We start from the raw sequence: 25,009 nt of genomic DNA on the forward strand, positions 1-25,009 counted from the left end.
GTCTGAACAGTTTACATTTTTTGTAGCAAGGAATTTTGCACAGAACTGTCATTATCATCTTTCAGCCTGATATAATGGTCACCTTCACGATCTGATTAAAAAAAAAATCTAAAGATGTACTGTTATTTTTCTCAAACTAAATAATTTTAAACAACAGTGCATGTGACTGTTTGCTTTCCAAGAGTGGTTCCCACAGCAACATAGTTTCAAATGTGAAGTTATGCAAAAGACTATTACTGATGTGTAAGACTGAAATGATCTAACTCGTACAGTATGTATGTGCTAAGGGCCAGTTCTCTGACTACACTCAATGTAACTCAAAGTATAAATTAGACACTATAGTGAGATGAGATATTTTAAACTAGGCCAGCATGTGGACATCAGTAATATATTGTGCCCAATGATTTAACAACAAAATGATCTAAGATCCGTTTAACATATACATTTATTTTAGTTACTACAGTATGATCTTTATATTGTATTTAGATTGCAGCTATTGCATTATATTGTGTAACACATTAGGCTACATTACATTTACTGATCAGTATGAAAGCAACTATTTGCTGCATTAAAATAAGAATCAAATAAGCATGAAATAAAAATAAGAAATTTTTAGCTGAAGCATGTTTAAAACTGGCTCATAGTGTAAAAAAAATTTCTGCTTGTCATACCAGAATTTCCCAGGCAGCTTAATTGTTATGGTTATTGGTGCATGTGGAAAAAGCAGATAATAAAAGAGTTTGTTTGTAAAAGAGTATGTGTGAAAATTATTGAAAAGATTATTTGCTGAAGTAAAGAAAACCAAATGATAAATGATGTCTTGGTAAAGGTATAAGAGACATTTGAGGTCCAATAAAATCCAACAAACATCTCTGTATTTTTACTGAGCTACTCCTTTAGGCATTGTAACCGCATTGCTTAATCTGATTTGCTTTCTAGGAAAATGCTTGAAAATATGTAGTTTGGAGCATGTTTTTGGACAGGTGATAACTTGTCTTTTCTCTCCTGCTGCATCATCCACCCCTATTTCTCATGGGAGAAAACAGGTTATTATTTGAGACCTGTAGGCGTGGAAGTCTATAATAGTGGATGTGTCGCAAACACGGTCAGTCAGCTTACCTCAGAATCTGCAAAAAAGAAAGAAGTGGTCAGACATGACAAACATGATTCAGCGGACCTGTCAACTGGAAATCAATGTACCCACACAAATTGTGCATGTCGTTGGTACGGAACTTAAGGTGATTGTAGACCGGTAGGTAACGTGCAATATTATAATCCATTGTTATCCTTCACTGTATTCTTAAAAAAAATTTGCATGTTGCATGAATTGAGGAACTGTATAGCAGTAGCCAAGCACTCACTGTAAATACATTGGAGGTGTTTTTTATCATAGGAATAAAAGATACAAATTGTGTGCTAACTGTAAACATTAAATGCATTTTTTTTTTTTATTAAAAGATGTTATCATTTTCATATTCTTGATAACAAAGCGCCTATAGTTAGACCTATACTTTAAAAGTAATTCTGTAACCCTCAACGGTGTTTAAAATGTTTGATTAACTTATCTTTGCATTAAATTGAACTCATTAATAAAAAAATTAAAAAATACATTAGAGGGGTATATTTTATTTATTTATTTATTGCAAGCATCGTGTGAAAACTGAACAATGAAAATGCATTTTTTATTTAAATATTTGTATTATTACTACATTTTATCATGATACTAAAAATTCCAAAAACAAAAACAGCAAAGATCAGCGCTAGCTAATATTAGTTTAACTTAATTGTTAATACTAAAAAAGATCATGGGAAAAAAAAGATCATGGGTAATAACGGACAGGTGTGCAATATTAACTCCACTGTAAACAGACTATAAAATGTTGCTTCTAGACAACAAACCAATAAGCTTAGCATTTATATCCTCCATAGCACAGAAATTTAATTTAAATGGCTCTAAATTTAATAAAACGAGGTGTACTCACTAACAAATCTGAATTATATTTTGAATGGGTGAAAAATAATGGCTTTGTTCTCCAGAGCAAAATATGTGCAGCCTCCGCACGGCGCACCATGAAAGAAAAACATATTAAAATCACAATTAAATTGCTTTTTATTGGTATATTCAAAGTCATCCCTTATCAACAATCTACTGTCACCGTATTTGCATAATGTGCTTGCAAATTGAAGAAAACGGTTTGTTATCCTGAGGCAACACGGCGCAACACTAGGACAATGAGTTCAGTCGCGCTGGCGGTAACAGCGCCCTCTAGCGTCAGTCGCTATGCCGCATACTGAGCGGAGGGCGTTTCCAGTGAGCCGAAGTCTTCCCACTCCCCTGACATCCATCCACCTGCATTCGCTCAACCAATAGGCTTTCAGCCACGGTGACATCTCAACTACATAAAGGGTTAAAGGGAATTGTCAAAGTCACTTTGAAAGGAAGACGCATCTTTGCAAATCATGGTGCCCCGACGATCATTTACAATCGACACTGAGAAAACAACAAGGACGATATATGTGCTCGGAACGGAGTTGACGGTGAATTTAAACAGGTGGGCGAATGTATTTTTCATGCATTATGTGAATGAACTCATATGAATATTAGAACGTTGTTTTACTTTATGGGGCAACCACAGGGGATGCGTTCTTGCGTTTGTAAACAGGGCGACGGAGCTCAAGGGAATTAAACACAGCGGTCTATTTTAATAGCGCGAAAGACATATTTAAAGGGACAGGTCGCCCAAAGTCGAAAGTTCCTTTATCATTTACTCCCACTGTTGTTGTTTCAAAACCCGTTTGACTTTCTTTCTTTCTTTCGTGGAGAACAAAAGGATACGTTAGAGAGGATGTTTGTTTGGATCTGACAGACGCAGTCTCTATTCGCTTTCGTTGCGTATGAGTGAATGGTAACCAAAACTGTCAGTCGCAAGCATTATGATAAAACATAAATAAAATGTATGTTTACATGCTAGAAACGTGCATTCCTGCTAGTTGTCTAATATGATTTAAATATATATTTTTTCAACATTGTTTGTATCCAGTGTCCAACTGACTCAGAAACTCAGTTCTTCAAAAAAAAAAAAAAAAAAAAAAAAAAAGGCAAGCAAATGGTTAAAGCACGTTACTGTCTGACCACTGGGTTTAATTTAGAAAGGAACATATTTAACAAATTTGAATTAAAAATAAAAGGATTCATTTCATAATTACTATTATTATAAGCACATCATTACAGACTCTGGGAACCCAAACAGTCAGTTTAAACACAATGTCACTTATAAGGATGCATGTACACACAGACCAAAAATTTAAGTATAACACAGATGATATGAATATAATACAGTTTTGGTAACATGGTTTATAGCTAAAATCATCTATTGTTTGTAAAGTTTCTAAACAATTCATTGGCGACATCATTCTGGAATGAACTGAGTTTTCAATATTTGCAAATATCGATCTGTTTGTCATTACTGATCTGTTTATTCTGCGTAGCTGAATATTTGCTGGGAGAATTCAGGGGGTACTGATGACTGAAGAATTTCTTCTTTCAGTTCCAAAGGCGGATGAATGCACTTGTTGTGCTGCAACATTATTTAAATTCATCACTGAGCTCTGTCTCAGTGCTTCTGTTTAACAGCACTGTCAGCTATTGTCTTTGATAGCTTATCAAACCTCCTAATAAGCTCTTTCCTTTAGGTTTTTAAATACTTTTTTTTTTTTTGTTAGCCCATACTGAAATAGACAATCCCCCTGCAACATCATCATGACTAGCGCCTGTTGTCTTAGAAGACAGAATTGAATCCTAAATATTTTATAAATAACCCACTATCTAATGCAGTAATTATGACATTTGGGTTGGTGATATGCTGTGTTCCAGAGTGTCATCAGCAGTGGTGTGACATGCTAGAGCTAATCATTTTAATCCATTTTAAATTACTTTTTTAAAATTCATGTCAGAAAATGTTGGTCCTCACGGTTTGAAAGTTTATATGTAGATTTTCCTTGACATTTTTAGTACATCACTAAATGGTCTTTTAAGTGTTGTCCAAAGGTTATGAGTAAGCTCCTACGCCATCATATTTGCCAGAAAATCAAAAACTTTGTCATAATGATATCACCCCTTCAAGAAGAGTAATTTTAATGCTGAATTTCCTTTTTAACATCAGCATTAAATTCTGTTTCTACGTGACCAAGCTGCCAAACCAAACTGTTAATGTTACAGTTGGGTTTACAATTTACAATTTAAAAGAACTGTTTTCTATTTTAATATATTTTAATGCATTTTTTAATGCTGTGGTGGCAAAGCTGAATTTTCAGCATCATTATGTTAGTCATCATTGTCACATGATCCTTCAGAAATCATTCTAAAATGCTATATTATTATTATCAATATTAAAATAAGATGTACTGCTTAATATTTTCGTGATACACTTTGATGAAAAGAAAGGTCAAAAGAAAAGTATTTATTTAAAAAATAAGCCTATATATTTTGTACCATTAAAAATGTCTCTGTCACACTTGATCAGTTTAATGTATCCCTGCTGAATGAAAGTATTTATTAAAATCGATTGGGTTTGAAATGGTACAATATAGTTACTTTGTGCAATATCCTACAGTGAAATAGATACAGTCATAATGTGTCTGTTTATGTGTGTGTTCTCTACAGGAATGCCCCACCGCAGTCCAAATTCTTCTCGATAAAATGCAGCCCAAACGTGCATTACAAGATCACTCCCCAAGCCAGGGACAGGAACGCGGATTCGTACCCTCTCACCCCAAACGCTGTCCTCATCGTCACCATGGACGCAGTCAGCAAGACTGCAAACGACAGCAAGGTACCTGCAGTACATCCTCAAAACATATTTACATTAAGAGCAAACACCGAAAGAATCTGTGGAATTTTCCGCATTTGGAGGAAAATTCTGTGGAACAGATTTAAACAAGATCAAATGTTTGAAACTGAGCCAGAAAACTAGACTCTAGTATCAGAAAGCATCAAACTAGCACAGATATTTAAAAGGAGGATGTGATGGGGGAGTTTTCTGTGGATTGCTGTATGGGCAGATTCCACTTGGGTACGTTTCTCAATGTATGACCAACCTTAGCACTAAAGCAGATAATAGTCCTTTAGAAAATAAACAACTGCAGACAGGAAACTGCTTGTTACTCTGATGCACACGCTGTGGTTGACCCTGTTACTAGTCTATGCAGGAAGCTATGTCTATTAGGTTTATGTGTCGACATGATCTCACGTCACTTTCACAACAAGCTTAAAATCTAGATCAATTAAATACATTTTTAATGAAATCATTACAGTACAGTGATGAATCACTTTAGTAATCAAAGAAAGCTACGATAATTGTCACAAAGATCCACTAATGCTTGTTTCCATCTGATCTGTTTCAGTTATCTGTGAGGTACTTTGGAGAGAAAACAGAGGCTCTCGGGGATGCCCTGCTGCATCTAACAGCTGTTGGTACGTCTCCGATGTTTTCATTTTGAGACATATGCTTGTGTTTATGAATAATGCTTATGTAAACAGTGTCTGTGCTGTAACGGTAAACATCCTCATGCTGGTGGGATTGTGAAGGAACAAGCGAGCCTCATGATGTCTCTGTTCTGTTGCAGAGATATCTCTGGACGTAGATGCTGACCGAGATGGCATTGTTGAGAAAAACAATCCAAACAAGGTGAGCTTTGTTTGCTGGTAGTCTTGCGATCTGTTCAATATCATCATTATTGGGGAGATTTGTTTTTGGCTCATTGCTGCAGGCTTGGAGATGGTGCTGAAAGGTCTGATCAGAGTAAATAGTTTAGATGAATTAAGAAATTAATTTACATGAATTAGAAGAACTTCGAGGTGATGTTCAGTGTTCAATTTGTTTGCATTTTAAAGGGATAGTTTACTAAAATGAAAATTCTGTCATTTACAGTGACCCTCATCAAAGAAGATATTTTGAAAAATGTCTTAGTGTTTTCTACAGAGCCCCACACATGGCATGCATAGCAGGCAAAATTGTGCACACGATTTACTAATTCGTTACCTCGATGTACTAAAACGTGCACATGATTACTATTTCGTTCACTCGATTTATAAATTGTGCGCACAATTTACTAATTCATTCCCTCGATTTATTCCCTCGATTTGCTAAATCGTGCGCACAATTTAGCAAATCGAAGGAACGCAATAGTAAATCGAGGGAACGCAATAGTAATCGTGTGCACGTTTTAGTAAATTGTGGGAACGAATTAGTAAATCGTGCGCACAATTTATTTATTTTTTCTTGCATGTCATGTGCGGGGCTCCGTAGTTTTCTTTTTTGTCAGTACAAAGTCAATAGGGTATGGAAGCCTGTGTCTGCTGCAGAATAAAAAATCGTGACTTTTTATCTCACAATTCAGACTTTTTTTTCCTTATGTCTGAGTAATATCTCACAGTTGACTTTTTTTTCAGAATTGAGAGATATAAACTCAGTTCTGAGAAGAAACATCAGAATTGTGAGATATAAACTTGCAAATGCAAGGGGAAAAAAGTCGGTGGAGGAAACAAAAAAATTTATTTTGAGATGTAAACTCAGAATTCTGAGGGGAAAAAACTCAGAATTGCAGAAAAAGGCAGAATTGCAAATTATAACTCTGAATTCTGAAATGTAAACTCAGAATTTAGAGAAAAAACTCAGAATTGCTAGAAAAAACTCTTAAATGTAAAATCAGAATTATAACAAAAAAAAAGTCAGGATTCTTCTTTTATATCAACTTTTTTTCTCAGAATTCTGAGTTTACAGTTTTCAGAATTGTGAGAAACAAAAACTGAATTGTAAAATAAAAAGCAGCAATTACATTTTTTAAATTGTTTAATCCATGTCAGAAACAGGCTTGCATTATAGGGTCCAATGTTTTTTGAACCCCACTGATTTTCAAAGTATCTTCTTCTTTGTTCCAGCAGCATAGTGCTATTGTAGATATTGAAGACTTTATTTGAAGAATGTATGATGGTATTGGAATTTGGCTCTAGGGATCGTGGAAGTGGGGTCCTAATGGCCACGGTGCAATCCTGCTGGTCAACTGTGACTCAGAGACCACAAACAAGAAGACACTGGACAGTGAGGTTGAGGAGATCCGTAAAGTCTCGGGTGAGTCTGGGCAGGTTTGGTGTCAGATATGGGATGCCGCAGACATTTGTTAAGTGTAAACAAACTTTGTACTAAAGCTTTGTACTAAAGCATTTTTAAACACTGTAGGCACGAAAAATCATGCTTCCTTATTATTCATTCATTCTTCATCCTGTTTGGCCAGAATGCATTGCATGTCCAGTAAAACTTTTTACCTTTTAAATTTACTAATAAATATCCATAGAAAACAGATACATAAAAAATTAAATTAAATGATCAATTCTGCCCAACTGTATTTTTCCGTGCATATTAAACTTTTAGCTTCGTTAACATCTGACTCTACTCTTCAAATGCCATGTTGTGGAAAGGAAGGAAGAATTGTTATCAAAATGTTTTTGTTTTTTTTTGTTTTTGATGGCAGATTTGCAGGACATGTCCAAGATGATCCTGCACACCAACGGTCCCGCTGAACTTCCTGAAGGCTATAAACTGACCATGCACATCTCACAGACAACTTCAGAGAATGTGAGAGTCTTTAGACCTCGCACAAATGCACCGAAAGACAATGTGTGGAGTGAGTGAATAATATAATATTTTATATAATATACAATAAAATATTTTCAGTGTATATCTTTGAAGAACAATGCTTTTTGGAGCTTGTATAGTGTTTACTATGAACTTAATTTTGTAACTTGTCAATGTTTAGTTTTATTAGTTATAAAAAGTTATACACACACACACACACACACACACACACACACACATACACAGTTAATTAAATTAGATAGAAGCCAAAACTGATTGTATTATAAAGGATTATCAGTACTTTACAGAATGGTTCCTCTTTCTTTCTTACCAGAGAATAAACTCCTGAAGTTGTTCCTGAAAGATTATATCATGGTGGTGGGAACCGACATGCTGACACAGAAAGTGCCCTATCTAGGAGGCAAAACTGAACTGGAATTCTTTGTTGAGGGTCTTCGCTTCCCTGATAAAGACTTTGATGGGCTCATCACCATCAACCTCAGTCTACTAGAGCCCTGTGGCAAGGTTCGCCTGATCTGATCTCTCATGCAACCTGGAGGACATACAACATTCTGTTCTTTTACTTACTGCAAGAACTACTCCAGTCTTGTAATAAAAGTTACACTAAAACACTCTTCTATAAAATGACTAAAAATGAATAAAATGAAAGCATTTTTGTGTGGGTGGGTGGGTGGGTGGGCGTGGGGGATATAATTCTCTTATAGCCTCTAAATATTAATTAGATTTTTTGTTATAATTTTCTTAAAGGGTTTCCCTGAAACTCCAGTCTTTACTGATAAGGTGGTATTTCATATTTCTCCCTGGATCATGACCCCAAACACGCTCAAACCTGTGGAGGTGTATGTGTGCAGGTGATTCAGTCCAAGCTTTCTTTAACCCTTCATATATCATATAACAAATAATGCCGTTTCCAGAAATAATTTTCGCTACTCACTCTTTCAGTCATGGGGAATACTGACTGTTTGGTCTTTCTTGCAGCACAGATGATAATCACTCGTTCCTGAAGAGCATAAGGAACCTGGTGGAAAAGTGTGGCTACAAACTGAAAATATGTTATGAGTACATGAACCGAGGTGACCGCTGGATGCAGGTCAGTGAAATCTGCATAGAATGATGTATTGTAAACTAGACAAGCATGTCAGGTGACTGTCATATGAGATCAGTAATTCCTACTGACTCACTCTTTCTCTCTTTCCACAGGATGAGCTTGAGTTTGGTTACATTGACTCTCCCCATCATCAGTTCCCTGTTGTACTGGACTCTCCTCGTGATGGAGACCTTCAGGATTTCCCCTACGAGTCCATTCTGGTGAGTGAGACGGATAAATGCACCCAAATTCACCCAAAATGCTCATGTTACTCCACGCCAACACTGGCATCAAATTCTGAGCATGTACTAAATTAAAGATGTATAGAAACACTAAAACATTGTGTCACAGGGGCCAGACTTTGGGTATGTGACACGGCATGCTTTGAATGAGGAGGTGAGCAGTCTGGACTCCTTTGGAAACCTGGAAGTTAGTCCACCAGTCACAGTGAACGGGAAAAGTTACCCACTTGGCAGAATCATCATTGGAGTGGCGTTCCCTACGTAAGTACCACAACTCGACCCTCATAACAGTGACAACTACTAAAACACTGATGTTATTTACTCGACTTCATATTGTTACAAACAAGATATAAGTCAATCGAATAAACAAACTATTACTTGCAAGAATCATCAAGAATATTTGTGTTTAATTTGAAGTGCAACAAGTGGCCGCAACATGACCCAAGTCGTCCAGGACTTCCTGTGGGCACAGAAGGTTCAAGCGCCAATAGCGCTGTACTCTGATTGGCTGGTTGTGGGTCATGTGGATGAGTTTATGACCTTTGTTCCAGCCCCTGACCGAAAGGTAAACTGATACGCTCAGAATACTACAATACACTACCAGTCAAAAGATTGTAATAATTAAGACTTAATGTTTTTTTTATTTTTAAAAATAAGTATTTTATGCTCACCAAGGCTGCATATATTTAATCCAAAATACATTAAAAACAGTACATTTTTAAATGCCAGTACTTTATTCTGAACATAGCCTGTTTTTTGTTAAATACCCAAAACAATGCTAACTGTAATGGTTGGATTGTTCAGAAATTCAGGCTGCTGTTGGCTAGCCCTGACGCCGGATACAAAGTTTTCAAAAGCTTACAAAACAACGGACATGGAAACGCAGAAATGTTTCCGGGTAAACACTCACTAATTTTTTGTTTTTAAAAAAGTGTACTGTCCACCACAGCTAACAGTTTTGTCTGAACAGGTTTGCCAGAGGCCATCTCTGTAAATGAGATCCTGAGCGACAAAAAGCTACAGGCTGGAAACAGATACGTGCAGGTCAGTGAAAAACACAACATTCAGAAATACCGCTTTAACACACGGCATTAAGATGCGCTTTGTGTCCAAAGAGTACCTGGATATATATTTGTAGCCAGATTTAACAGATCTGTCTTTTCATGGGAAAGAATAATGCTGGCATCTTCTAATCTTTCCCTCAGAACTGTATTGACTGGAACAGGGATGTGCTGAAGAAAGAGCTGGGGTTGGATGATGAGGACATCATTGATTTGCCCATCCTGTTTCAAGTGTTAGAAGAGAAAAAGGGCGCCAGGGCAGTGGCTTACTATCCCGACATGGTACAGTGCATTATTAAGTACAGAACTTACTGAAAGTCCACTCACATTTGAACTATTTGAGTTTTTTTGTAATAGAAAATAAAACATTCAAAACACATTAGTGTTCAAAACTTAAAAAAATTTTTTTTTAAGAAGTCTCTTATGCTCAAAAATACTGCATTGATTTGATCAGAAATACAGTAATGTTGTGAAATATTGTTACATTTTAAAACAAATGTTTTGTATTTCAATACATTTTAAATTGTAATTTTTTTTTTTTTTTTTTTTTTGCGGTTTTTTATTTATTTATTTTAAGAGTTATTTTTTTTGTTTTTTTTTTTGAATGATCCTTCAGAAATCATTCTAATATGCTGATTTTCTGCTCAAGAAACATTTAATTGCTATTATCAATCTTGAAAACAGTGGATAGCTTAATGTAAAGTATCATTAACCTGTCCCATTAATATTCTACAATCAGGCATATTAAGCTACTTGAGGAATCTGCTATTATAGTTTTCCATTACATTGACCTTTGTTTTGATGCATTACCTTTATTTACCCTCAGGTGAACATGATCGTGTTGGGGGATCAGCTGGGCATCCCAAAACCGTTTGGGCCGAAGGTGAATGGCAGGTGTGCTCTGGAGACAGAGGTGCGTTCTCTTCTGGAGCCTCTGGGCCTCAAATGTACCTTCATTGATGACTTTGCTCCGTACCACAAACTGCTGGGTGAAGTTCACTGCGGTTCCAACGTTCTTCGAGAGGCGTCCCCTTTCAAATGGTGGAACCTAGAGCTGTGAGAGAAAGAGACTAGACCTGTCAAGTGCCTATTAAGTCTTTAAACTAGTTAATTCTTGCAATAAACAATGCATAGAGCAAAATACTAATTGGATAATTCAACTAAAAATGGAAACTCTCTCATGTTTTATTCACCCTCATGTTGTTCAAGCAGCTCTTTTCCATATAATGACAAAGTGCTGTCAAGCTTCGTAAAAGAATGAGAAATCATTCATATCACTATGTACTGTTCTGTATTCATATAACAGCTTTCCATGAGTATTAGACAGAAATGTAAATGCCTATTCACTGATGAAAGCCATTTGTTGCACCCGCACATTGAGATTTGAGAGCTGCTGATTTTCAGTAAATGCAACTTAAACGAAAGCATATCATGCACTTATGAAACAACATGAGTGTGAGCAGACAACAGTTTTTACTTTGTAAAATTCTAATAACTTTCCTCTGATAACCAGGCCTTGTTTTAGCAGTAAAATTCCTCCTCGGGCTGTAGTGGTGCTTTTTCAGGATTTCTAAAAAAATTAAGGGCTTACAATTACCTTATACATAACGATTTGAAAAGTGGTTCAAAATAATGTTAAACTGTTTTTTTTTTTTTTTTTTTGTCTTTTCTAACAAAAAATAAAAAAAAGTTTACAAAGTCTGTACTGGGTTTTTATAACTGTGAACCATGAATGTTCATTCTGTGTTGCCTTACTAATAATAACTGAGAATTTGATTTGAGAACTGAGAATCTGTGATTTACTGTCTTGGGTGTACATTTTTCCATAATGCACATTACAGCAATAAATAAACATTTCATGACCCCTCCGATTTTTATTAAACACAATTTCTTTTGTTTTATTACAAAAAAGGAGAAAATGTCGTATTTACAGTGAAACATTTCATAAAGTAGCATAATAAGCACTTACAAAGGAGAACAATCACTTGCAGAAAGCAGTCTGTGTTTGTTTGGAATGAGTTTGTGCTTAATGGCTCTAACATGTGCAAACACATTATGTACAGTTCGACCAATCAGCAGAGACTTAGGACTCTGACACAGCGAACGTATGGATTCAGCCAGCCAAAAATATTCTTCCCTTTTCCACGAACTGTTTTATAAGTATCACCCCTGAAAGCACCCAAAAAATTCTACTGTACCTCTTCAAACAAGAAGCAAATTGGGATATTAATCTTACAAAAAAAAGTACCAAAGTATTTGGATTCTGGATATGAAACCATGGTAATGTCATGTTTCTTCTATGATGGTAATACCACGGTATTCTTTGAAATATGCATCATATACAGTATTTTAAGGACCTGTAAAGTGACTAAAATGTCTTTGCAAACAACATAAATTGCAAAGGTTTCATTTTATGAGAGCAGATATTTTGCCAATGACTTTCTTTTTGTTTTAATGTGACCGCTTAGGATAGCTGCTCAAAATAATTCATCACATTTATGGCTCAAGTCATTGGCTGAAAAAAGCCTGTATCCCAAATATCAATGAGATGAATGGGAATGCTAACGGATAGCATTAAAACCATAGTACTATATTTAAAACCTACATTTTTTATATAATCTAAAATGGGCAGTTTTTGTTCGCAAAAATCATAACATGAATTAAACGTGCATTTGTGTTTGAAAACAAAATAAAATGCCCAACATTTGCTATTGAACATAAAGCATTTGATGAATATATTATGACCTAGTGTATTCCATAATCCATATCCACTATCATACATGTGTCTGCAGTTTTACATTCATATTGCTCACATGTCATATAAGCTAAAACGTCTTCAATATATCTGACTTGAGAGACACTGATGTGTTAATCTGCACAGCTAGCTTTAAAACATGAAACTACAAACATGAAGCTACTACATTAGTGTACAGTTCACACACAAACAGCTGTGGCCTTACAAAAATATGTTGATCAGTAAAACAGCATAATCTTAATAAATAATATTTAAAAAGTGTACAGCATATCACACCTGTTCTATAAATCATAAATTATAATGCATACGCTTCATTTTTTTGACGGGATGCAGAAATGGCTTGGGTGTTCGATACCAGATAGAGTACTATGCTGAAGAACAACATTTAACATTTACCTATATTCATTTTCAACATCATTACATCATGACAACAAAACAGAGCCACACATAGATGTGTATTACAGTGCATGATGGGTTAAGCATGATGGGTTTAAGTTGAACCTCATTTGTTTTTCTTAAAGATGCCGTAAGCTTGTGACAGCTTCCTACCTCCGTTACTAAAAGATCTACTCACCAGTGAGCCTCAATAAATAAATAAATGACAAATAAAATCCAAACCCACACAATGACAGCCACTGTTGAAAAATAAAAAAAGAAACAAGAAAAGAAAGAAAGAAATCAGCCTATGATAAGCCCATAATCATGCGTGATTCATTGCCAGCTGGCAGCTCTTTTCTGTTCTTCTAGACGTGTACCAGCCTTCAGCACAAGCCAGGCAGGTTTGCTATTTTGTCTACAGACCAACAGCCACATGACTAAAGATTAAGGGGTTGAGTCCTTACAAGAGCACGCTGATATTCTGATGCACACTTGCCCGACTGTACGCCGCAGGGCTGGAACTAGCAGTTCAATCCCCTTCACATCTGTGTCTCTACAGGAACTCTTGTGAGCACGTCAAGTGTCTGCTGCAGAGGGCTGCTTATGAAAATGCTGAAAATAACACATAATTAATGAGAATAAGATTTATACATAAATACTGTATATACAGTTCAAAAGTTTGGGGTTGTTTAATGTTTTTAAAAAGTCTCTTCCTCTCACCAAGGCTGCATTTCTTTAAACAATACAGTAAAAGCACAGTTACAGTAAAAATACAGTAAAAGCAGTGAACGCTGAAATGTTATTACTGTTATTACTATTTTAATCTATTTTAAAATGTAATTTATTTCTGTGATGAATTTTCAGCATCGTTACCCCAGTCTTCAGTGTCACACACTCCTTCAGAATCATTCTAATATGCTGATTTGCTGCTCAAGAAGCATTTCTTATTATTATCAATGTTGAAAACAGCTGTGTTGCTTAATATGTTTGTGTAAACTGTGATACTTTTTAGGATTCTTTACTGTCACTTTTAATCCTTGCTGAATAGAAGTATCAGTTTCATTCTTAAATATCTTACTGACCCCAAATTTTTTATTTGTTATGTAATTTTCTGAATGTCATGCTACATTACAAATATCAGTACAAATACCTTAACATAAAAATTATAAAGAGATAAAATTAGGTCTTTAAGAGATATAACAATGCAAGTATAATCAAATGAGACTATAAGCCCAATAAACATATAAAAACAGATATAATCCACATTTTTGCTGTTCCTAACCTGTTGATGGACATCCATGAAGTCATCTACAGCCTACAGGACAGCTAGCAGTTCTGTGTAGAAAAACTACATTAGATCTGATGTTCAAGAGCAATTATACAGCTACAGAGAGAAACAGACTTTAAAGGGCTGATATCGAACATGTTATCAGTTTAGTTTTTTGCTGAAATCCACTTATAACATTAGTCAAGGTTTATAATCATCTTCCAACCTCTTTATTCTGCTCTGCCTGTAGGACTATAAAAATGGCATTTTTATGATTAGCATGTTCTTATGGCAAGCACATTTCTTACCGAGTGTTGTCTCTCTGTTTTTGGATGAGGTTCAGATTGCTGGCGAAAGGGACCTATAGTCAAACGAGATAAAAAACCTTAATTTCTTTGCGACTGAAGAAAGAAAGACATGAACATCTTGAATGACATGGTGGGGGGGAAGTAAATTATCAGGCCATTTTTATTCTGGAAGTGAACTAATCCTTTAAGATGGGTAAACTGCATAATATTCATGATAAGTGCAACGAATTTCTGGTCTCCTCAATGGAGCATTTTACACGCACAAAAATCGAACAGTCAAACACATAAATTATCATTATGTAATCCTTTTAATATAAGAAATATTTGCTTGGGTTGTTGGGAGGTGAAATGCTTGTTCTGTCTCACCCTGTGAGCTGCTCTGACTAGCAGTACCAGAGCCGTCTTCCAACCACACGCTGCTGTATGTAAACGAATCTCTTTTGTGAGGCGTACCGGCTGAAGACAGACTCTCCTGTGTTCCAGAAAAATCAAAAACATATTCAAACAACAGATCCATTCAGTCTTGCCAAATTATACAGGTGTATTGATACTTCTGTTCAGACAATTAAATGCAAATTCCATTACGCCTGTATGCATTTGCCTGCGAATAGAATGGGCGTTTAAATACAGGTGGTTTTGTCTGCCTGTCAGTTTGTATGAATGTATATGAATTTTATCCAGTGACAACAATTTGATCACAATGTAGTGATCTTTTATGTAAAGTATGAGTCATGCATTGATCAATGATGAGTCAGGTGTTTGTGACCACACCAGTCCGGTGTCGTAGTCCTCTGTCGCTTCATGTTCCTGCTCGTTCTCTTCCACCACGCTCGTGAAGCTACTGGCATTGGATGAGGAGCGAGACAGATCCTGAGACTCCGGGATAGAGGGAGCTCGACAGCACAGGGCCGAACTACAAACACACACACATGCATATGCACATATATGAGATCAAATCAACCTGAACGACTAGATTAGTTCACCCGAAAATTTAAATTTGATAAAGATTTCTCCAAATCTGTTTTGTTTTGTAACTCATCAACGACTTGAAAGGGCTGAGGATAAGTAAATGTGTCATTTTGGGGTGAACCACTCCTTTACTAATCACCATTAAATGCATTTGGTCAGTGATTAGATGCATGTTCTTTTTGATTTAATATTGTTGGTTGAGGTATATTTGATTCACTTTTGAATTCACACACATTTCAATTACTGTATCACACATTAGCTGCACATGAAAAGCAAAAGCTGCTCACTTTTTGACCTTTGCACCTGAAAACTACCCACATTAGATTGATTAATTTGCACTAGCTGCTCTGTCCATGTGATTAAAAGATATTGTTTGGGCTGTATTTTGATAATGGAGTAAGTTTGAGGGGGAAGTCGTGGGCTAATGGTTGGAGAGTTTGACTCCTAACCCTAAGGTTGTGGGTTCGAGTCATCTCATGACTGAGGTGCCCTTGAGCAAGGCACCGAACCCCCAACTGCTCCCCGGGCACCGCAGCATAAATGGCTGCCCACTGCTCTGGGTGTGTGTTCACGGTGTGTGTGTGTTTGTTGACTTGTGTGTGTGTGTGGTTTTTGTGTGTTTTATGTGGAGAGTGTGTTTTGTGTGTGTGTGTCAACACTTGACTGTATGTCACGTCACGTCACATCACGTTATGACAGCACTAGCCATATTAATGTTCAGTGATTGCAGGTGTCAACACATTCATAGAAGTTCAAAGTAGTTGTATTCCTAATGACTCATTGACAAACTAGTAACGTTTAAACTCAAATATGGTAGCTAGGAGTGGTTTTATGTAGAGGATAATAAAAGGTCTGAACCTAATAAGGAGCGGCCCGTGAGCAACTAACTATTGCTCCCTTTGAACAAGCCACCTAACCTCAGGTTAGGCTATTTACTTATTACACTTTGACATGTTATTCAACTTTGAGCATATTACACATACAAATAATAGACAAAAATAAAGAGTATAAAACCCAGTGTATTATAGTATTAGAACTAGTGCAACCAAATTAATTTTACAAGGTTACAAAAAATTATATTTCAAATGATGTTCTTTCAAACATTTCATTCATCAAAAATATTTGGAAAAAAAACATTTCAGTTTTTTTTTTTAAGACAATTATTAAGCAGCACAACTGTTTTCAACATTGATAATAAGAAGTGCTTCTTGAACGGCAAATCAGCATATTCGAATGATTTCTGAAGGATCATGTGACACTGAAGACTGAAGTAATGAAGCTGAAAATTCAGCTTTGCACCACAGGAATAAATTATATTTTAAAATACATTAACTTGCAACAACATCTATTTTAAATGGTAATAATATTTCAAAATATTACTGTTTTTACTGTATTTATGATCAAATAAATGCAGACTTGGTGAGCATAAGAGACATCTTTCAAAAACATCAAAATAGCAAAACTAATAATAAAAAGTCAATAAAAACAATTACTTCACATGATCATAGACACCTTCCCTAGACTGTAAAGATCAGATTATATGAAAAACTGAACATCCATATGCAGTTTAGGGTTAAAAAAGGACCCTGCATTAGAGTGTGATTACAGGCAAACAATGTCAGTGTTTTCATGGTGCTCACCCAATCTTGGTGATCTGCATCTCAGGGGAGCTCTGACTGGATGAGTTGTCTAATCTGAAGTCCTGAGTGGTGTGTCCACCATCAGATGTCCTCTGTGGACTAGGAGACACCTCTCGACTGCTGGAACATAATGATTAACTCATCTTAATTATTGTTTTCAGAGCTGCATTTTAAATATTTGACATTTAATTAACCTGACATAAAAAGATACTTATTTTTCAGATACTTACTTACGCACTAATTAAATTATAATCTTTGTTATATTTCTTTATATGGTTTTTCTGTCACAAGACAACAAAATGTGTTCTTACTTTTAATGAAATGTAATGTATTATGCTAAACAAGAATGTATACCTTTTCTTCTTTGTTATTATGACAGAATAGACACTTTGACATTTTTCAAAAACGTCAGTGTCTGTATGAATTGCATTTTCATGTATGTTTGAAACTAACAACCCATGTTTGTTCAAAACCTTGTAATAAAATGGCTTCAACTTCTAACAAAAAAAAGGCTGTCCTACATTGTCTTACCTTCTCTCCTGAACCTCTTGTATGTTCTCAATCCCAATGGCGCTGCTCCTCCTGGAACTGAATGGACCTGATTTCTTACGGGTTGGGCTTTTTCCAGGAATACTCAAGGACTATGGAGAAATCACATTTGGGTCAGATTTTGTTAGTACATTTCGATGACTAATCGGCTGTTATGTCAGCCTGTCATGAAAGGCTCTCTTAGTTATTGCTGTTGCACATGTTGTCATAGCAATGGAGATGGGACGGTCACTTGTGGAGAGCCCCATCTGTTCCCCCGACCAACCTCCAAACAGATCATCAGAGCCGATTACAAATCAGTTTTTATTTCTTTTGTAATGGTGAAATGATGAAGATCAGAAATGGCAGGGGAAGACCTGGTCTACCATCAGCACAAGCCTCACAGATGTGCCATGATGACACAAGCACTCAAAGGTCAAACGCACTCGCAGGGCATGACGGATGCCAGCTGTGACTCCGGCTGGCTGAGGGATCGGAGGCATGCAGACTGGCACAAACTAAAGCTGCCACATTGTTTTGGGGCTTCTCATGACAGCCTGCATTTCTTTTTTTTAGCAAGTTGTTGTGTCCTTTAAACAGTTTAAGGTCAGCTGACTTCCACAAGGGCATTCATACTCACAATGCCAGGTGTTTTGGGGGTGTCTGAGGGGTTGTGTGTAAAGCTTCCACTGTGGCTTGTGGAGACGGTGTGTGGTTTTTTGTTGCTGAGGCCCATGGCATCCATAGACTGACTTCTATTGCGGATTACTCGCTGGAAAGAGAAAAACAATGCACTGCATCACTGCAGTGCAACACTAGAGGACACTACAACTGCTTATATGAGAACCAGGAGGCCTACAGAGAGTGAAGGACAGTGAAAGAGTGAAAGTGGTTAGGACTGGACTAGTATGCTAAAAGATTTAAAAAAAAATTCTATATGCAAAGAACACCAGGTCAGTTTCTTCATTTGCCAAAATATGCAAAATGTAAGCATGTGTATCTCATAATATAATGTACTTCTACTTACAGTGCACTTTTTTCTATTACTAGATTTAATTGATTAATTGACATGGATACAATGTTTTAACACAAAATTATATCAAAACTGTAGCATACTGCTGTTTGAAACATTTAATTGTTCCATAATGCATACTGTTTAAATACACTACAGTTCATTAAAACTGTAGTTTTTTTTTTTGTTGCATGAAATAAATACTTTTATTTAATTAATTAAATTGATCAAAGTGACAGTTATGACATTTATATTTCAAATTAAAGCTGTTTTTGTTTGTTTGTCTGTTTTTCTATTTATCAAAGATTAAGAATCCTTAGAAAATTATCATGGTTTCCACAAAAATATTAAGCAGCATAAGAAATGTTTCTTGAGCACCAAATCAGCATATTAAAAATGATTTCTGAAGGATCATGTGACACTGAAAACTGGAGAAATGATGCTGAAAATTCAGCTTTTCATCACATGAATAAACTACATTTTTTGAAAAATATATTTAAATAGGAAACAATATTAATACATAATGCATGTGATCAAATAAATGCAGCCTTAGTGATCATAAGAGACTTCTTTCAAAAACATTTAAAAAAAAATCTTACCCCTAATAAAAAAAGAAAAAAAAGTGATAGTGTATTTAAAACATATACAGTATACAATGTATACTGCATAAATCATACTTTAATATCACACTTTTTTTTAGCATACTACAATTTGGGATGCAGTAATTCTAATCTCATATATAGGATGGACAGTATGCAAATCACAAAAAAGTCATCTCTGCTGTTCACCAGAACCCTTTTGTCATATACAAGCATCATTTTGTCAGTAATTATTTAAACAAATACAAACCTATATTACTAGTTAAAGAGATTCAAATGGATTCTACCTTGAACGACTCAAAGAAGCCGCTGCCTCCACCTCCTCCATTCTCCAGTTTGTCATCGTCTCCTCCCAGTCCTATCATGGACTGGCTGTTCACATGCAGCTCCTCATATAAAGTCTCCAGCAGAGCAAAACGTGTCCTCTCCTGGAGAACAAAGACATTTTAATGTAAAATGCATGCAGATGCTCTCCCACAAATATAAACACAAACACATGCATGTATGCCCTTCTCACCTCCAGCTTGGCAAACTTCTCCGCTTTACAGCAGGAATATTCAGCATTGATCAGTTTAGTCAAGAGGAACTCATGAAACTCTGGACTCTAAACAAAACACAATGAACAAAGACTAAATTAGATACAGAGAGCTATTCACAAATGCACAGCGAGCGATAAACAAATGCATGCAGCAATCTACAAATCTCCATAGTTGAAGGATGTGTAGAATTTTGTAAAAACAGCTGTTCCAATTCTGAGTTCTGGGGCAAAGATTCCATGTGGAACTAGTTCAATCACATAAATGCAGGCTGAACAGATGTACCTTTTTAAAGACAGCTGGGTCTGGGAGGGCAGGTCCAAAGAAAGGCACATCATCTCTTGCTGTCACAGATACCTATAATATCACAAAAGAAATTATGACAGATAGCTTCAGGAAAGAATAGCAGATAGCTTCAGGAAAGCTTCCAAAAAAGTCTAAAGCACATTGTTTAACAAGTTGTTTTGCTATATTGGAAAAAAAAACTACTTCAGAACTGAATCAAATCAATCATTGCATGTTATCAAGTATGTCAACCATTGCTATAATAAATACATTATTCACATTAATCCATGGCTCAAGCTTCATTTTGAAAGATTCAAAAAGATGAATTACCTTATAAAGGACCTTATCAGTGCAGGCGTTCTCCACTTGCACCACTATGTAAGCGTGAAGGAAATTTGATGCAATCATATCGGGTACAAATGGTGTATTTTCTTCTTGGAACACAATAGCCACAATGTCATTTCCTATATGCCTCTTCCTCTGCAGCTGAAATTAAGTCACACCATGACAACAAAACTGTGAAGTAATAAGAGGAAGCTGCCCGTAAGGTCTGTACAACTGATTTAAGATTCACTTCTTCGAACAGACAGGCCAGAACAGAAACTTGAACTGAAAACTAAAATAGATCATGCCATTGAAAAAACATATTTGTGGTCTCGAACAGAATCAACACTGTTATATCAGATTGTGAGGTATATATAAGGACATGACTGATTACAAATGCAGGAATCTTGTTACGTGGTCTATCTGTATTGCCCAAAACAATTTTCCCCCTATGAGGGATAGATAAAGTAAATAATAATAATAATACTATACTACTTTTATGCCAATAAAGCACACTCCTTATTGTTTCAAATAAATATAAGAAATATAAATAAAAGAAAATAAGAAAAGAAAAGAAAATCTACCTACTTTTCATATTTATTCTTATTGATTGTGGATGATAATATGCAAAAATATAAAGAAAAGAAAAGAAAAGAAAAGAAAAGAAAAGAAAAGAAAAGAAAAGAAAAGAAAAGAAAAGAAAAGAAAAAATAGCCATTAGTTTTACCAAACAGTATAATTTCTTTAGGCCATACACCAGATTATACTTCTTATTAAATTAAACATTAAAACAAAGAAAATCAATCAAATCCTGCATAAAAATAAAGTATATTTTTATGATTTTGTATGTTGTATCATGAACATATTCCTTATTGTTGCACTACAGTTTTTCCTTTTGAATTTGAGGTGAAATGTCCTTTGTTTGTTTTTTATGATCTTGATATGTTTTGTGAGATTCACCCTTATACTGACAAAGATTATTTATGACATTTCCCACAAAATAACAATATTGGATCATAATATTATACATATTACAAACTGATTTGTGTTTTATTGCACCAATGATGTCAAAGCCCTGAATTTCAGAACAATAATTACATTTATACCTGATTTAACATTGCAACAAAACATTATTAGCTTTCTGCAGGGTGTCAGTTTTATCTTCTATAAATCTTCAAAGGTTTATCCGATTAGCTTTCCTCAGCTGAACCGCTCGTTCACTTGTCTTCACAGCTTGCTCATAAATACTTATTAGAGAGTGCTGTCATAACAGCAAATAGTTCACAGACATTCACGAGTTTTAAAGAAAACTGCTTGTCTTTATCATCAAAGTGCTCAGGAAATTAATAAGACATATCGAAGCATGTTTGCAGCCCTGTGGCAAACATCACAGTCAAAACAATGTTATAAACAAACCATTTTAATGCAAAAACACAGTTGTCGTGTCAGTCTGGAGTCCATTAGCATATCGCTATACTGTAACTCTCATATGACATCACATATCTCGTACAATAGTGTTTAAAAAGCAGCAGGTGATGAGTCTGTACCCATATGTTATCTCATACTGAAGAGGGTGTGTTTTAGTGGCCAGCTTTGTCTGTGCTGAAACCCCTAGGTGATGTTCTCTCTCTGAGAAAAGCAAAGCAAAGCGTGCATGACAACAGATGGCTTTCCAGGATCAGTCCTTTGCACTGTGTGGTTTGCTTGCTAATTAACAGAGCATGCTTTTGGTCAGTGCATAACACAGTGACCAAGCAATTCTGGGGGGCTGTAACTAGTAATATACCCAAAACTAACACTACATGTGACATAAAACAATATCCCAGAATATTACTGGTTTGTCCTAAGCATGCTCATGTATTTACCCACCCTCTTCAGGTCACCAAAGGTCGATTTAGCTAAGAATAGGAATCTAAAATCTGGGGAATCATGCAGGAACAAAACATTTTTTTTAATATATTTTCTCCACTGACTGTGAATCAAAACAAAACAAAGCAACACTAAAAACATAAAACACACACACATAAAATATAGCTGAATGACGCAGAATAAAACAAAAAAACAAAAAACAAAAAATTAAGCAGAATTAAAAGAAAACAAAACACAAAATAAAAATAAAGCAGAACAAAAACTAAACAAAACAAAACATGAGGTCTTACCTGCTGGGTGTCACCTTCAGTGTATGGCAGCTTAGTGGACACGTGGAACATTATCTCTTTATTGTGGAAGTTGTGATAGACTGACTCGCTTCCTGTCTGACCATGTGCCACATCCAGGCCTCCACGAAAGCTGTATTATGAAAGAAGAGTTACTCTACAAACTCGAACATACCAGCTGTACAAACAACCTTTTGTTGGTCCTGGGACAACATTCCAATAAACAATTACATTACTTGTTAAACCCTGACCTACACCTGAAATCAAAGGCAAAATACAATATAATAAGATGACTTCAAGATAGCCTCAACAACAGCTCTCCAATTAACCCTAAAATGTGAACGGTAGATAGAAATGTTGTTCCAGGACCAGGAAAAATATCCTACTTGGGTACTGTTCACGCTAAATACTGTAGGTCTATACCCTTTAAAATCATGAAGTTCAATCGTCTCTCCCAAGAACTCCAGAAACTCAGCAAAAGCTGGACTTTCCTCATTGTTTCCAAATAGCTCCTCTTCTGATGTCTGAAAAAAAAAACATTTTCACAATTAATATAAATTAAGCAAACCAAGAATTAAAAACTCATAGAGGTGAGCTAACCTGTGCAAATTTCTGGTAGATGACTCCAAACTTGAAGTTGTTGCTGATGACGTGCTCATCAAAGGTCACAATAAGTCTGGATGCCTTTAAATGCGTTACAAATGAGGGTCAGTGAAAGGATTTTACATGATATTCGTTTTTTTTAATGTTTCTGTTCCAGTTTACCTTTGGGTATAAGACAGGATAAAATCTATCCACATTCACCTCTTCACAGACGAGCTTAAAAAAAGACAAAAGATTTATGATTAATCTCACTTACATATTTCTAATCAAATAATTTTACTAATTACTAAGGCTGTCAATTTAACATATTAATTTAGTACAAATTAATTATAAAAAATAAAACAAAAGTAAATCAAATTTTTTTCCCTCATGGGGATAAAATAAATTAACTTGAGTTTTCTCAGCAAACACTGATATATGCAAATAATTTAAAATAAATTAATTGAATGTATAATTATAATTGCAATATATATATCATTTTAATTGCAATATATATATCATTTTAACTGAATTCATCCACATCTCATGCAACTGACTGGATTATTTTTTATTTTTTTATCCACTGACAGCAATGCAAAATTCGTCTTTGCTCATCTATTTATGTTAATGTCCTACCTTCGCCATCTGGACAACATTAGGGAACTCGGTCAGACATGAAATTGGTATCACATCATGGTAGGTTTTAAACTTTGACCTACAATTAAAAGACAGAAGATTCACAGTTAGCGCCAGCATTACAAACTAATATAGTAACAGTATAACCAAACTAGACTCAACTGTACTTCACAAACACATTCTCAGCTAATTCTTCTGAGACAAAGTGCTTATGTTACTCTATTGTAACTCTATTATAAGTCATTTTGCATAAAAGTGTCTGCTAAATGCATTAAAGAAATGTAAAATGTTAAATTTAACAGACAGTGACACAAAGAGAGAGAGAGATCAATGGTAGTTCAACTATCAAAAAGTATGACTCCAGCATTCAATTATCTTACAGCCAATACACAACATTCAAAGAGTCCCTGAAGAGATCACTTTATAAAAGAGAGGCTTTACAGATCAACCTCTCTCTGACATGTACACTGTCTTTTGTTCCCATCCCCATCATTAAATGGCCTTGAGACAGGCTTTAGGTCATAAAGAATGGATGTGCCCATGTGTCTCTGCTGGCTATTTTGAGCACTTAGGTCGGAACATCTTCAAAAATGAACAATGAGAGAATATGTGACAAGAGTGTGTGGACGTGAATGTTTCTTTAAAAAGAAAAGTGTCTGTGACTGGGTTGTGCACCATTCAGAACTGAATTGAAAATATCGTTTTAATTCCGATTCAATTTCTTGACCTGGATATCAATTGAGGTAGCAAAAAGGATTTGTAAATCGAATATAAGGAAGCAGCATTACAAGGGAATGAGGGTCTGTTCTGAAACCTGAGATTGGCTCTATACTTTTACAAAACTGAATATCAGTGATTTACTTTTATACATCTCCTAAGGTATTTCAGGAGAAACATCTGCAACAAAAGTTTTAATGACAAAAAGAAATTCAAAACATCAAAGCAATTAATTTTTCATCTGGGAATAGTCAAGAGTGTTTGTTTGAAGT

At 35.5% G+C, this 25,009-nt stretch overlaps 2 protein-coding genes across 9 annotated transcripts in view; one reads left to right on the forward strand and one right to left on the reverse strand.

Moving 5' to 3' along the window:
* The first annotated feature begins 2,306 nt into the window (after positions 1-2,306).
* Positions 2,307-11,916, forward strand: LOC109091114 (protein-arginine deiminase type-2-like). Its single transcript, XM_042758840.1, has 16 exons — positions 2,307-2,552; positions 4,664-4,832; positions 5,404-5,473; positions 5,626-5,687; positions 7,013-7,130; positions 7,531-7,683; positions 7,969-8,159; positions 8,403-8,506; positions 8,634-8,745; positions 8,856-8,963; positions 9,094-9,245; positions 9,402-9,549; positions 9,789-9,882; positions 9,955-10,028; positions 10,190-10,327; positions 10,872-11,916. Exons 1-16 carry the CDS (start codon positions 2,461-2,463, stop codon positions 11,103-11,105), a joined length of 2,019 nt encoding a protein of 672 aa, XP_042614774.1. The 5' UTR covers positions 2,307-2,460; the 3' UTR covers positions 11,106-11,916.
* The window catches only part of LOC109091554 (rap1 GTPase-activating protein 1-like), a 70,756-nt gene continuing 57,646 nt past the window's right edge, over positions 11,900-25,009 (reverse strand). For 6 of the 8 annotated variants that reach the window (XM_042758838.1, XM_042758835.1, XM_042758839.1 and 3 more), the window contains 17 exons: positions 24,021-24,099; positions 23,568-23,621; positions 23,403-23,486; positions 23,226-23,326; positions 22,806-22,935; positions 20,653-20,808; positions 20,323-20,394; positions 20,019-20,105; positions 19,789-19,929; positions 18,531-18,662; positions 17,894-18,003; positions 17,363-17,482; positions 15,525-15,666; positions 15,120-15,225; positions 14,754-14,806; positions 14,461-14,513; positions 11,900-13,790 (listed from right to left, as the gene is read on the reverse strand). In XM_042758838.1, coding sequence (XP_042614772.1) covers positions 14,505-14,513; positions 14,754-14,806; positions 15,120-15,225; positions 15,525-15,666; positions 17,363-17,482; positions 17,894-18,003; positions 18,531-18,662; positions 19,789-19,929; positions 20,019-20,105; positions 20,323-20,394; positions 20,653-20,808; positions 22,806-22,935; positions 23,226-23,326; positions 23,403-23,486; positions 23,568-23,621; positions 24,021-24,099 — 1,576 coding nt within the window. In that variant the 3' untranslated portion in view covers positions 11,900-13,790; positions 14,461-14,504. The remainder of the gene's footprint in view (positions 13,791-14,460; positions 14,514-14,753; positions 14,807-15,119; positions 15,226-15,524; positions 15,667-17,362; positions 17,483-17,893; positions 18,004-18,530; positions 18,663-19,788; positions 19,930-20,018; positions 20,106-20,322; positions 20,395-20,652; positions 20,809-22,805; positions 22,936-23,225; positions 23,327-23,402; positions 23,487-23,567; positions 23,622-24,020; positions 24,100-25,009) is intronic. The other 2 variants (XM_042758832.1, XM_042758834.1) reach the window with 1 other exon arrangement.

This window comes from Cyprinus carpio, chromosome A6, assembly GCF_018340385.1.
Source record: "Cyprinus carpio isolate SPL01 chromosome A6, ASM1834038v1, whole genome shotgun sequence".
NCBI lineage: Eukaryota > Metazoa > Chordata > Actinopteri > Cypriniformes > Cyprinidae > Cyprinus > Cyprinus carpio.

Bases quoted from the DNA above. Each gene is read 5' to 3' on its own strand.
- LOC109091114 (XM_042758840.1), top strand. From the start codon at position 2,461: ATGGTGCCCCGACGATCATTTACAATCGACACTGAGAAAACAACAAGG. The intron at 9,246-9,401 runs GTAAGTACCACA...TTTAATTTGAAG, and splicing joins ATTGGAGTGGCGTTCCCTAC to TGCAACAAGTGGCCGCAACA. The intron at 10,029-10,189 runs GTCAGTGAAAAA...TCTTTCCCTCAG, and splicing joins CTGGAAACAGATACGTGCAG to AACTGTATTGACTGGAACAG.